The following is a 12230-nucleotide window of genomic DNA, read 5'->3' as shown; positions in this document are numbered from 1 at the left end:
GGGAGGTTTGGGAGGTTTTGGAAAAGCTTGGGGAATGTGGGGGAGATTCTGCAGAAGGTTTTGGGGAAGTTCTGAGAAGGCTGGGGAGGTTCTGAAGGTTTGGGGAGGTTCTGGAGAAGGTTTGGGGAATGTTGGGGAGGTTCTGGAGAAGGTCTAGGGGCTTTGGGGAAGCTTGTGGAGAAGGTTTGGGAATTTTCTGAGAAGGTTGGGGAGGTTCTGGTGAAGGTTTGGGGAGGTTTTTGGAGAAGGTTTGGAAAAGTTTGGGGAATGCTGGGGAAGTTCTGGAGGTTTGGGGAGGTTCTGGAGGTTTGGGGAGGTTCTGGAGGAGGTTCTGGGGAAGGTTGGGGAGGCTTTGGGAAAGGTTTGGGGTTTTTTGCAGAAGGTTTGGAGAAGGTTTGGGAGGTCCTGGGAAAGGTTTGGGAACTTTCTGAGGAGGTTTGGGAGAAGGTTTTTGGAAGGTTTCGGAGGAGGTTTGGGAGCTTTCTGAGGTTGGATAATCCCATATCCACGAGCCAAACCCAACCCCATCCCAGCCTGATGTCGGGGAGGGGATGGAATTTTTACGATGGAATTTTTTTCCCATAAATTTGTTTTTTTGGGATTTTTTCCCCCTCCACACTGCAATAATTCCGAGGAGGGGATGGGGCACATCCCACATCCATGGAAAGCGGTGGATTGGGGTGGGGATGGATCCCAGAGGGGGAGTTTGGGCTGGGGTGATCCCGGCGCTCCCGGTTTTCCGCAGGGGATGAGAACCAGCCGGGCTGGCTCTGCCCCGACGAGGACAGGAAGAGCCGAGCGCCCTTCTGGTGCCCCATCCTGTCCTGCCACATTCCAGCCTTCTCCTCCAAAGCCTTGGATCTGCAGGTGAGAGCCGGAAAAAACCCGGATCCGGCTGGGAAGGACACAAATCGCACCCTGGAGGGGATGGAAAATCCTGAATCCATCTGGGAAAGGCACAAATCCCAGCCTGGAGGGGATGGAAAATCCCAGATGTGGCTGGGAAAGGCAACAAATCCCATCCTGGAGGGGATGGAAAAGGCAGGAACTGGGACAATCCAACCTGGAAAGTTGGGAATGGCAGCTGGATCCCAGATTTTGGGATCTGCACTGATATGCTGCCTGCTTGGGGTGATTTGGGTTCTCAATCCCCTTTCCCTTCATATCCATGATTTTGGGGCAGAAAAGCACAAATCCCACAAATCCCACAGTGGAGGGGTTGGAAAAGGCAGGGATTGATGGAATCTAAGGGGGAAAATTTGGAATGGCAGCTGGATCCCAAATTTTGGAGCTCTGACTGATCCCCTGCAAGTTTGGGATGGTTTGGATTCTCTAATCCCTTTCCCTTCATATCCATGATTTTGGGGCAGAAAAGCACAAATCCTACAGTGGAGTGGCTGGAAAATGAAGGAATTGATGGAATTAAAGGTGCAAAATTTGGAATGGCAGCCAGATCCTGAATTTTGGGGTTCTGACTGATCCCCTGCCTGCTTGGGATGATTTAGGTTTTCCGTCCCCTTTCCCTTCATATTCGTGATTTTGGGGTGGAAAAGCACAAATCCCATAAATCCCATAGTGGAGGGGCTGGAAAAGGCAGGAATTGGGGCATTCTGAGGGGAAATTGGGGAATTGCAGCCGGGCTGGATCCCAATCCCAATCCCAATCCCAATCCCAATCCCAATCCCAATCCCAACGTTTTGGTTCCCCCAGCTCGGAGCTGCCGTCCACAATCCCGTCCATTCCTCGCTCCTGGGGTTCTCGGCCGTCAGCACCTCCCTGCCCCAGGGATTCCTGTGGGTGAGCAGAGCCCAGACTGCGGGGTTGGGGTGATTTGGGGTTTGGGGTGATTTGGGGTTTAGGGTTATTCGGGGTTTGGGATTTGGGGTTGTTTTGGGGTTTGGGGTTATTGGGGTTTGGGGTTATTTGGAGTTTGGGGTTATTTGGGGTTTCGGATTTGGGGTTGTTTGGGGTTACTTGGGGTTTTGGATTTGGGATTTGGAGTTGATTTGGGGTTTGGCGTTGTTTGGGGTTTGGTGTTGTTTGGGGTTGTTTGGGATTTGAGGTTATTTGGGATTTGGGATTTGGGGTTGTTTGGGGTTTGGTGTTATTTGGGGTCACTTGGGGGGTTGGGATTTGGGGTGTGGGGTTATTTGGGGTTTGGGGTTGTTTGGGGTTTGAGGTTATTTGGGGTTTGGGATTTGGGGTTGTTTGAGGTTTGGGATCTGGGATGGCTCTGGCTGGAATCCTGGGATGCTCATTCCTGGTTTTCCTGCCCCACAGGAGGGAGGGGGGCAGGAGGGGGCAGGTGGGGATCTGTGGGTGAGCACAACCCCAGTGGCTCCTAAGATTTTGGATTATTTGGGGTTTTGGATCTGGGATTGGGATTTGGGATGGCTCTGTTGGAATCCCGGGGTGCTCATTCCCGCTTTTCCCACTTTCCCCCAGGTGGGAGGGGGGCAGGAGGGGGCAGGGGGGCAGGTGGAGATCTTCTCCCTGAACCGCTCCGTGCCCCGAACCGTCAAATCCTTCCCGGTGCCGGCCCCGGTGCTGTGCATGGAATTCATCCCGGAGCCGCATCCCGAGGATCCCGCGGAGCAGGGAATGGCCCCGGAGCCGACCCCCAACGCCCCCCACCCCGCAGTGTGCCTGGGGCTGCAGGACGGGAGGTGAGATCCCGAATCCTGGCTCCCATCCCGAATCCTGGCTCCCATCCCAAATCCTGGCTCCCATCCCTGATCCCGAATCCCAGCTCCAAACCCGAATCCCAGCTCCCATCCCAAATCCTGGGTCCCAGCCCTGATCCCAAATCCCAGCTCCAATCCTGAATCCCAGCTCCCATCCCAAATCCTGGGTCCCATCATAAATCCTGGGTCCCATCTCAAATCCCAGCCCTGATCCCAAATCCCAGCTCCCACCCCACTCCCTCCCCACGCTCTGGGGCCGATCCTGCTCTCTCCCTGCACTCTGGGGCTGATCCCGATCCCGATCCCGTTCTCTCCCCTGCGCTCCAGAGCCAATCCTGATCCCAACCCTGCTCTCTCTCCTGGCGCTGCGGGGCCAATCCCAATACCAAATCCCAGCCCCAACCCCGCTCTCTCCCTGTGCTCCGGGACTGATCCTGATCCCTGCCCACGCTTCAGGGTTGATCCTGAATCCCAGCCCTGATCCCACGCTCCGTGGGGCCGATTCCAGTCCCATTTTCTCTCCCTGTGCTGCGGAGCTGATCCCAATCCTGATCCTGTTCTCTCCCTGTACTCTGGGGCCAATCCTGATCCCGATGATCCCGATCCCGTTCTCTCCCTGTGCTGCGGTGCCGATCCCGATTGTGATGATCCCAACCCCGCTCCCCTGCCTGTGGTCCGGGGCCGATCCCGATGATCCCAGTGATCCCAACCCCGCTGTCCCTGCCTGTGCTCTGGGGCCGATCTCGATCCTGTTCTCTCCCTGTGCTGCGCAGCTGATCCCAATCCCGATGATCCCGACCCTGCTGTCCCTGCCCGTACTCTGGGGCTGATCCCGATGATGATGCCGATGATGATGATGCCGATGCTGATGATGCCGATGCTGATGATGATGATGATGCTGATGTCCCTCTGTCCCGCAGTGTGCTGGTGTTCGGCGCGGTGGCGGCGGGGACGCCGGTGCTGCAGCGGTGCCGCGTGCCGGGCGCGGTGCCCGTGCTGTGCCTACGGAACAGCCCCGCGTTCCTGCTGGCCGGGCTGCAGGACGGCGCCGTGGCCGCCTTCCCCCGCAACCACGGTGAGCGCCGGGAAAACCCTGTGGGAATGGGGCAGGGGCTGTTGGGAAATCACATCGGGATTGGGATAAATCCCCCTTTAGGATAAATTCCCCTTTGGGATGGATCCCCCTTTAGGATAAATTCCCCTTTGGGATGGATCCCCCTTTAGGATAAATCCCCCTTTAGGATAAATTCCCCTTTAGGATAATTCCCCCTTTAGGATATCCTGTTGGGTTTGGGATCAATTCCCTTTTAGGATCAATCCCCCTTTAGGATAAATTCCCCTTTAGGATAAATCCCCCTTTAGGATATCCTGTTGGGTTTGGGATCAATTCCCTTTTAGGATCAATCCCCCTTTAGGATAAATTCCCCTTTAGGATAAATCCCCCTTTAGGATATCCTGTTGGGTTTGGGATCAATTCCCTTTTAGGATCAATCCCCCTTTAGGATAAATTCCCCTTAGGATATCCTATTGGGATTGGGATAAATCCCCCTTTAGGATAAATCCCCATTTAGGAAATCCCACATGGATTGGGATGAGTCCCTGTTTAGGATACTCGATTGGGATGGATCCCCATTTAGGATATCCCGTTGGGATTGGGATAAATCCCCCTTTAGGATCAATCCCCCTTTAGGATAAATCCCCCTTTAAGATATCCTATCGAGTTTGGGATGAATCCCTGTTTGGGATATCCTGTCAGGATTGGGATGGATCCCTGTTTGGGATGTCCTATTGGGATTGGGATAAATTCCCCTTTAGGATAAATCCCCCTTTAGGATATCCCACATGGATTGGGATAAATCCCCATGTAGGATATCCCGTTGGGATTGGGATGAATCCCCGTTTGGGATATCCTGTTGGCATTGGGATCAATCCCTGTTTGGGGTATCCTGTCAGGATTGGGATAAATCCCTGTTTAGGATAAATCCCCATTTAGGATATCCCGTTGGGATTGGGATGAATCCCCGTTTGGGATATCCTGTTGGGATTGGGATAAATTCCCCTTTAGGATAAATCCCCCTTTAGGATATCCCACATGGATTGGGATAAATCCCCATTTAGGATATCCCGTTGGGATTGGGATGAATCCCCGTTTGGGATATCCTGTTGGGATTGGGATCAATCCCTGTTTGGGGTATCCTGTCGGGATTGGGATAAATCCCTGTTTAGGATAAATCCCCATTTAGGATATTCCATTGGGATCAATTCCTATTTAGGATCCATATTTAGGATATCCCATCAGGATAAATCCCTTTTTAGAATAAATCCCCATTTAGGAGAATATCCCATGGGGGTGAATTCATATTTAGGATCAATATTTAGGATATCCTGTTGGGATTGGGATAAATCCCCACTTAGGACATCCCATTTAGGGTAAATCCCCATTTAGGATTTCCCATTTTGGATAAATCCCCATTTTTCCTTTGTTTTCCCAATATTTTCCCCTTCCCTTGGCAGCCCCAGAGCAGGAAAATCCCATTTTCCCATGGTGGATCCAGACTAATTTTGGGGGAAAACCTTGGGGAAATGGTCCTGGAGAGGGGCTGCTGCAAGATCCAGGGTGGGATCACAAGGAATGGGAATTTTTGCCTTCCCAAAATTCCCAGTGTTAGGGCTGGAAATGGCATTGGTCCCCACCACCTCCCCCAGGTGGAAAATTCCCTTTATTCCCTGGATTTTGGGGTCATTTTCCTGGGATTTGGCTCAGGCTGAGGTCCCATCCTGCTGTGATCCCTATTCTGCAGGAATTCCTGGGTTGGGAAATTCCCTGTTTTCATCACTAGGGGGTTGGGGAGAGCCGGGAATCTGGCGGAATTTTTGGACACAATTCCAGATTTTCTCCAGGAAAAGCTGCAGGAAGCAGCACCTGTTTGAATCCTGAGCCACCCAATCCCCCCAAACAGGGATTTTTGGGATTGTGCCCATCCCCTTTCCCAAATAATGGCAACGCTGGGAGCCAATTAAAGGGATTTAATTAATTTTATTTGATTAAACAGCAGCCACAGGGGGGAGTTCTTAACCTCATCCCGATTTTTTTGGGAAAAATGAGCTTCCCCGGAATTGCTCCTTTTCCCTGGAAATTGGGATATGCTGGGAGCAGGGCTTGGAGCATCCAAAGGCTCCAAGTTCCTGGGATGTGAGGGTTTGGATACAAAAACATTGATTGGGAATAAAAAGAGGGAAAGTGATGATGGATCGGAGCCTCTGGCTGTGGATTCATCCTGATCCAGCTGCTTCCAGATCCTCGGGATTGGGCCTGGAGTGGAGTGAATCCGTTTAAAAAAATGGAATTTGGGCTTCTGCAAGGAGCCCTCAGGGTGGAGGTGGCCGCTCCTTCCCTGCTCCAGTGCCGTGTGCAGTGGGAAAAGGGAATTTTGGGAATGTTGGGAAGTGGGAATGACCCTCCTGGTGACCCCTGGGGGGAGCTCAGCTGCACCTGGAGCTTCCCGGCTGTGCCAGAGTTCCCTGTTTTCCCTTCTCCCTGTTATCACATTCCATGTGTGCTCAGCATTCCCTGTTTTCCCTGTTATCCCATTCCATACATTCAACATTCCCTGTTTCTGTTACCCTGTTCCGTGTGTGCTGAGCATTCTGTGTTTTTCCTGTTACCCTGTTCCCTTTTATCCCAATCCCTGTTATCCCGTGCCCTGTAGTTATCCCATTGTCCGTCACCCCATTTCCTGTTATCCCGTTCCGTTATCCCATCTCATGTTATCCCATTCCCTCTTATTCTGTTGACCTTATCCTATCTCATGTTATCCCATTCCCTGTTATCCCATTCCATGTGTGCTCAGCATTCCCTGTTTTCCCTTACCCTGTTCCATGTGTGCTGAGTGTTCTGTGTTTTTCCTGTTATCCCGTTCCCTTTTATCCTCATCCCCGTTATCCTGTTCCCTGTTGTTATCCTGTTTCCCGTTCCCTGGTATCCCATTCCATTATCCCATTCCCTGTTATCCCATTCCGCATTATCCCATTCTGTTATCCCATTCCGTTATCCCATTCCACATTATCCCATTCTGCTATCCCATTCCGTTATCCCATTCCACATTATCCCATTCTGCTATCCCATTCCCTTATCCCATTCCACATTATCCCATTCCCTTATCCCATTCCACATTATCCCATTCTGTTATCCCATTCCGTTATCCCATCTCACATTATCCCATTCCCTGTTATTCTGTTGATGTTATCCTGTTCCATGTTTTCCTGTTCCCTGTTATCCCATTCCCTGACCCCATTCCCGGTGATCCCATTCCCAGAGGGTTTGTGGGACGTGGGCACAGTGTGGATGCCCTGGGTGGGGTCAGAGCCCATTGCTGACCCCGTTCCTGACCCCATTCCCGCTGATCCCGTTCCCAGAGGGTTTAAGGGACACAGGCTTGTTGTGGATGCTCCGGGTGGGATTGGGGCCCATTCCTGACCCCATTCCCGCTGATCCCATTCCCAGAGGGTTTGTGGGACGCGGGCTCAGTGCAGATGCTCCGGGTGGGGTCGGGGCCCATTCCTGACCCCATTCCTGACCCCATTCCTGCTGATCCCATTCCCAGAGGGTTTGTGGGACGCGGGCTCCATGCAGGTGCTGCAGGTGGGGCCGGGCCCATCCCTGACCCCGTTCCTGACCCCATTCCCGCTGATCCCGTTCCCAGAGGGTCTGTGGGACGCGGACTCGGTGCGGGTGCTCCAGGTGGGGCCGGGCCCCGTGCGGGCGCTGCTGGTGCTGGAGGAGTCACTCTGGGCTAGCTCCCAGAACCTCGTCAGCGTCCTGGGAACACCCGAGCTGCAGAACCAGGTACGGGAACGGCGGGAACGGGAATGGGGATGGGGATGGGAGCGGGAATGGGAATGAGGATGGGAGCAGGAATGGGAATGGGAATGGGAATGGGAATGGGAATGGGAATGGGAATGGGAGTGGGAATGGGGATAGGGATAGGGATGGTAGCGGGAACAATGGGAACGGGATCAGGAATGGGGATGGGAATGGGGATAGGGATAGGGATGGTAGCGGGAACAATGGGAACGGGATCGGGAATGGGGATGGGAATGGGAGCAGGAGCAGGAACCGGATTGGGAATGGGGATAGGGATGGGAGTGGGGATGGGAACAAGAATGGAAGTGGGAATGAAAATGGGAACGGGAATGAGAACAGGAACAGGAAGAAGAATGGGAATGGGAGCGGGAATGGGAATGGGAGTGGAAACAGGAATGGGAACGGGAATGGGATCAGGAGTGGGTATGGGAATAGGAACAGGAAGAGGAAGAAGAATGGGAGTGGGAGTGAGAACAGGAATGGGAGCAGGAACAGGAATGGGAGTAGGAATAGGAATGGAAACGGGAACAGGAATGAGAAGAGGAAGAGGAAGAAGAAGGGAATGGGTGTGGGAATGGAAATAGAAACAGGAATGGGATTGGGAATGGGATTGGGAATGGGAATGGGAGTGGGAATGGGAACGAGGATGGGATCAGGAATGGGTATGGAAATGGGAACAGGAAGAGGAAGAAGAATGGGAGTGGGAATGGGAATGGGAACAGGAACAGGGGAACAGTGGGAATGGGAAGGGGATGGGGAAGAGGAATAGGAAAAAGCCCTGGAAGGAGCTTGGAGTGGGGCTGGATTCTGGCAGGGGGGGCTGGGAGCTGAATTCCTGGTGGAGCACTGTGCTCCCAGAGCAGGAATTCTGGGAAATCCGGGAATGTCGGGAATATTGGTAATACCAGGAATGTTGGGGGGATCCCCCAGTACCATTTTGAGGCACACCCCAGCCGCTCAGTGGCCATCATGCTGATGGTGCAAATGGTCAGTGGGATCTGGATGGCCTCCATCCGCCTGTTCCTGGGGATTGTGGGAATTGTAAGAATTGTGGGAATTCTGGGAATGTCAGTAATCCTGGGAATGTTGGGAACCCCCAGCACTGTTTCGAGGCGCACCCCGACCCTGCGGCGGCGGTGACGCTGATGGTGCGGGCGGGCAGCGGGGTCTGGATGGCCTTTGCCGAGGGCTCCTCCATCCGCCTGTTCCACACCGAGACCCAGGAGCACCTCCAGGAGATCAACGTGGCCACCAGGACCACCCTGCTGCTGCCCGGTGAGCAATTAACCCTTAATTAGGGTCGTTAATTAATGATGCAGGGGGAATCGGGGAATGGGACCACCCTGCTGCTGCCCGGTGAGCAGTTAATGATTGATTAGGGTAATTAATTAATAGATCCATGAGGAATCAAGAAGTGGGACCTCCCTGCTGCCCAGTGAGAGCCCAGTCAGCACTAGCGAGGGGTGGGAATTAATTTATGAATCCATAGGGAATTAGGGAATGGGACCTTCCTGCTGCTCAGTGGGATACTAATTAACAGCTAATGAGGGGGATTAATTAAAAGATCCAAGGGGAATCAGGGAATGGGGCACCTTAGAGGGTCCCACCAGGATCTGCGGCTTTCCCAAGGAGCAGGGCAGGGATGGAGCTGGGCAGGAATTGTGTCCCAGGATCCCATCCCTGGATCCCAACTTCATGCCCTGATCCCTTCCCTGGATCCCAAATTTGTTCCGTGATCCCACCCCTGGATCCCAACTTTGTCCAGCGATCCCATCCGTGTCCCCCATCCCTGTCCCACTCCAGGTTATCCCAGCCTCATTCCCACTCCTGGTTATCCAGCCTCATTCCCACTCTCTCTCTGGGTTATCCAGCCTCATTCCCACTCCACAGCTCCATAATCCCTTCATTAGTTCTGAGCACCAGACTCATGTAATTCCCTGATTTTTCCCTCTTTTTCCCGGCATATCCTGGTCTCCTATCTCCCGATATCTCTCCCATCCCTGCATTCCTGGGCAGGAGTGTTGGGATTAAATCCATTTGAACTCCTGCTCCCAAACCCTCTGGAATGTGGCAGCTCCTCCATGAGCCACAGCGCTGTGGATTTATCGATTTCTCCGAATTGATCACGTTCCTTGGATTTGTCTTTCCCTGGATTTCTCTCTTTCCCTGAGTTAACCTTTCCCTGGATTTATCACTTTCCTTGGATTCATCTTTCCCTGGATTTCTCTCTTTCCCCGAATTTCTCACTTTCCCTGGATTTATCGCTTTCCCAACTCCCGCTAACTCCTTCCCATGAAATCCTCATTTCCTGTTGGAATCTTGCTTTTCTCCCACTTCTTCTTTTTCCTCTCTTGATTCCTTTCTATTCCCAGCACTCCCCTCTGGGTATGGATCTGCTGGGATCTTCCTGAGACCGATCCCTATGGAAACCTCATGGCCAGTCAGGATCTGGGGATTCTTACTGATCCCGCTTTTTCCCGGCTTTTCCTGCTGCAGGGCAGAAGCTCGTGCGTGTCACCAGCCTCCTGCTGTGCCAGGGCTCGCTCTGGGTGGGGACGGATCTGGGAATCATCGTCCTGCTGCCCGTGCCGCGCCTGGAGGGCATCCCGAAAATCACTGGTGAGCTTCCTGGGAAAGCAGCGACGTTCCTGGAGAAACAGCACCAATCCCGGAGAAATGGTGCTGTTCCCAAAAGACAACACCATTCCAAAAAAATGGCTTTATTCCCAAAAAGCATCGCCATTCCCAAAAGACAGTGCCCATTCCCAAAAAGTAGTGCCATTCCTAAAAACCAGCATTGTTCCCAAAACCTGGCGTTGTTCCCAAAAAACAGCACCATTCCCAAAAACCAGCGTTGTTCCCAAAAAATGGCTTTGTTCCCAAAAACCAGTGCTATTCCCAAAAAACAGTGCCCATTCCCAAAAACCAGCGTTGTTCCCAAAAAATGGCTTTGTTCCCAAAAACCAGTGCTATTCCCAAAAAAGAGTGCCCATTCCCAAAAACCAGCATCATTCCCGGAAAACAATGCCATTCCCTAAACACAGTGCCATTCCCAGCCTGCTCCCAGCCTATTCCCAGCCCGTTCCCAGCCCATTTCCAGCTCATTCCCAGCTTGTTCCCATCCCAATCCCATTGTTTCCATTCACAGCCCATTCCCAACCATTCCCACCTTATTCCCAGCTCATTCCCATCCCAATCTCGCCGTTCCTATTCCTAGCCCATTCCTTGGCTGTTTCTGTTCCCATCCTGCTGTTTCTGTTCCCATTCCCAGTCTCATTCCCATCCCAATCCCACTATTTCTGTTCCTATCCTGCTGTTTCTGTTCCCAGCCCATTTCTGGCCCATTCCCAGACTCATTCCCATCTCAATCCCACTGTTTCTGTTCCCATCCTTCTCTTTCCATTCCCGTTCCCATCCTGATCCCACTGTTTCTGTTCCATCCCACTGTTTCTGTTCCCAGCCCATTTCTGGCCCATTCCCAGACTCAGTCCCATCCCAATCCCACTGTTTCTGTTCTCATCCTGCTGTTTCTGTTCCCAGCCCATTTCTGGCCCATTCCCAGACTCATTCCCATCCCGATCCCGCTGTTTCTGTTCCCATCCCACTGTTCCCCTTTCCCATCTTGATCCCGCTGTTTTCCAGGGAAGGGGATGGTGTCCCTGAATGGCCACGCCGGCCCCGTGCAGTTCCTGGCGCTGGCTCTGAGCACTTTGGCCCCCGACGCCCTCCGGGCCGAGCAGGACGAGCCCGACGAGGCTGAGGAGGAGAAATCCCCGGATCCCGAGGGGCTCCAGCCGCGGGAAATGCGGAAAAAAGGGATTTTGTTACAATACCGGCTGCGCTCCACATCCCACCTGCCCGGCCAGCTGCTCTCCGTGCGGGAAGCAGCACCAGGAACGCCGGGAACGCCGGGACACGCCGAGGAGGACGGATCCATCTACGAGCTGGCCGACGATCCCGACGTGTGGGTGCGGAGCCGGCCGTGCTCCCGGGATTCTTCCCGCAAGGAAATCTCCTCCGTGGCCATCGTCTCCGGAGGCCGCGGGTACCGGGATTTCCGTGCGGAATCCACGCGCCGCTCCGGAGCCGCCGACAGCTCCCTGCTCATCTGGCAGCTCCCGCTGGCACTCTGAGCCCGCCCGGAATTCCCGAATTTCCTACCTCAGGAGTCCCCCGAATTCCCGGGATCGGCGCTCGAGCCGCTGCGAGGAAAAAAACTGGGAAAAACGCGGGATTCTCCAGCAGATCCAGCGGATCTGGAGTTGGGAGTGGCGGGGTGTTCCCGGTTTCCCTGCGTGTGTGTGTGTGTGTGTGTGTGTGGGTAATCCCTAGAGATAGAAATCCCTGGATTATAAATAGGATGTAAATTATTACCTGTAAAAAGAAGGAATCTGTATATATCGGGAATGCCGGGAAGAGCGGGAGCAGCTCCCGAAAAAGCGGCTTCAGCTGCAATATCCACTCCTGTTCCCAACTGGGAATTTGAGGATCTTCCGTACTGGAATCCCCTGGATTTGGGAGCCGAGCCCGCTCGGCTTCCCAAGGAAAGGAAAACAGGGGGAGCGAGGAAATAAATCCCATAGGAATGGCCGTGTTTTCCTTGGTTTGTGGATTCGGGGCTTTTCTGGGATTTGGGAGCAGCATTCCAAGGGTTCTGCTTCCCTGGGAATGCTCCAGGATAG

The 12230-nt window shown here is 53.3% G+C and overlaps 1 protein-coding gene across 1 annotated transcript in view; it reads left to right on the top strand.

The window, feature by feature from the left end:
• ARHGEF10L (Rho guanine nucleotide exchange factor 10 like) overlaps positions 1–12116 on the top strand; it is a 51895-nt gene extending 39779 nt beyond the window's left edge. Inside the window, exons 20-27 of the mRNA XM_058818663.1 lie at positions 746–867; positions 1711–1797; positions 2446–2666; positions 3605–3759; positions 7388–7530; positions 8649–8823; positions 10045–10167; positions 11191–12116. Of these exons, the coding sequence (XP_058674646.1) occupies positions 746–867; positions 1711–1797; positions 2446–2666; positions 3605–3759; positions 7388–7530; positions 8649–8823; positions 10045–10167; positions 11191–11681 (1517 nt within the window). The 3' untranslated portion in view covers positions 11682–12116. The remainder of the gene's footprint in view (positions 1–745; positions 868–1710; positions 1798–2445; positions 2667–3604; positions 3760–7387; positions 7531–8648; positions 8824–10044; positions 10168–11190) is intronic.
• The last annotated feature ends 114 nt before the right edge of the window (positions 12117–12230 follow it).

This window comes from Ammospiza caudacuta, chromosome 22 (assembly GCF_027887145.1).
Source record: "Ammospiza caudacuta isolate bAmmCau1 chromosome 22, bAmmCau1.pri, whole genome shotgun sequence".
Classification (NCBI taxonomy): domain Eukaryota; kingdom Metazoa; phylum Chordata; class Aves; order Passeriformes; family Passerellidae; genus Ammospiza; species Ammospiza caudacuta.
Note: the sequence above shows the minus strand (reverse complement) of the source record. Positions and strands in the feature narration are given on the sequence as shown.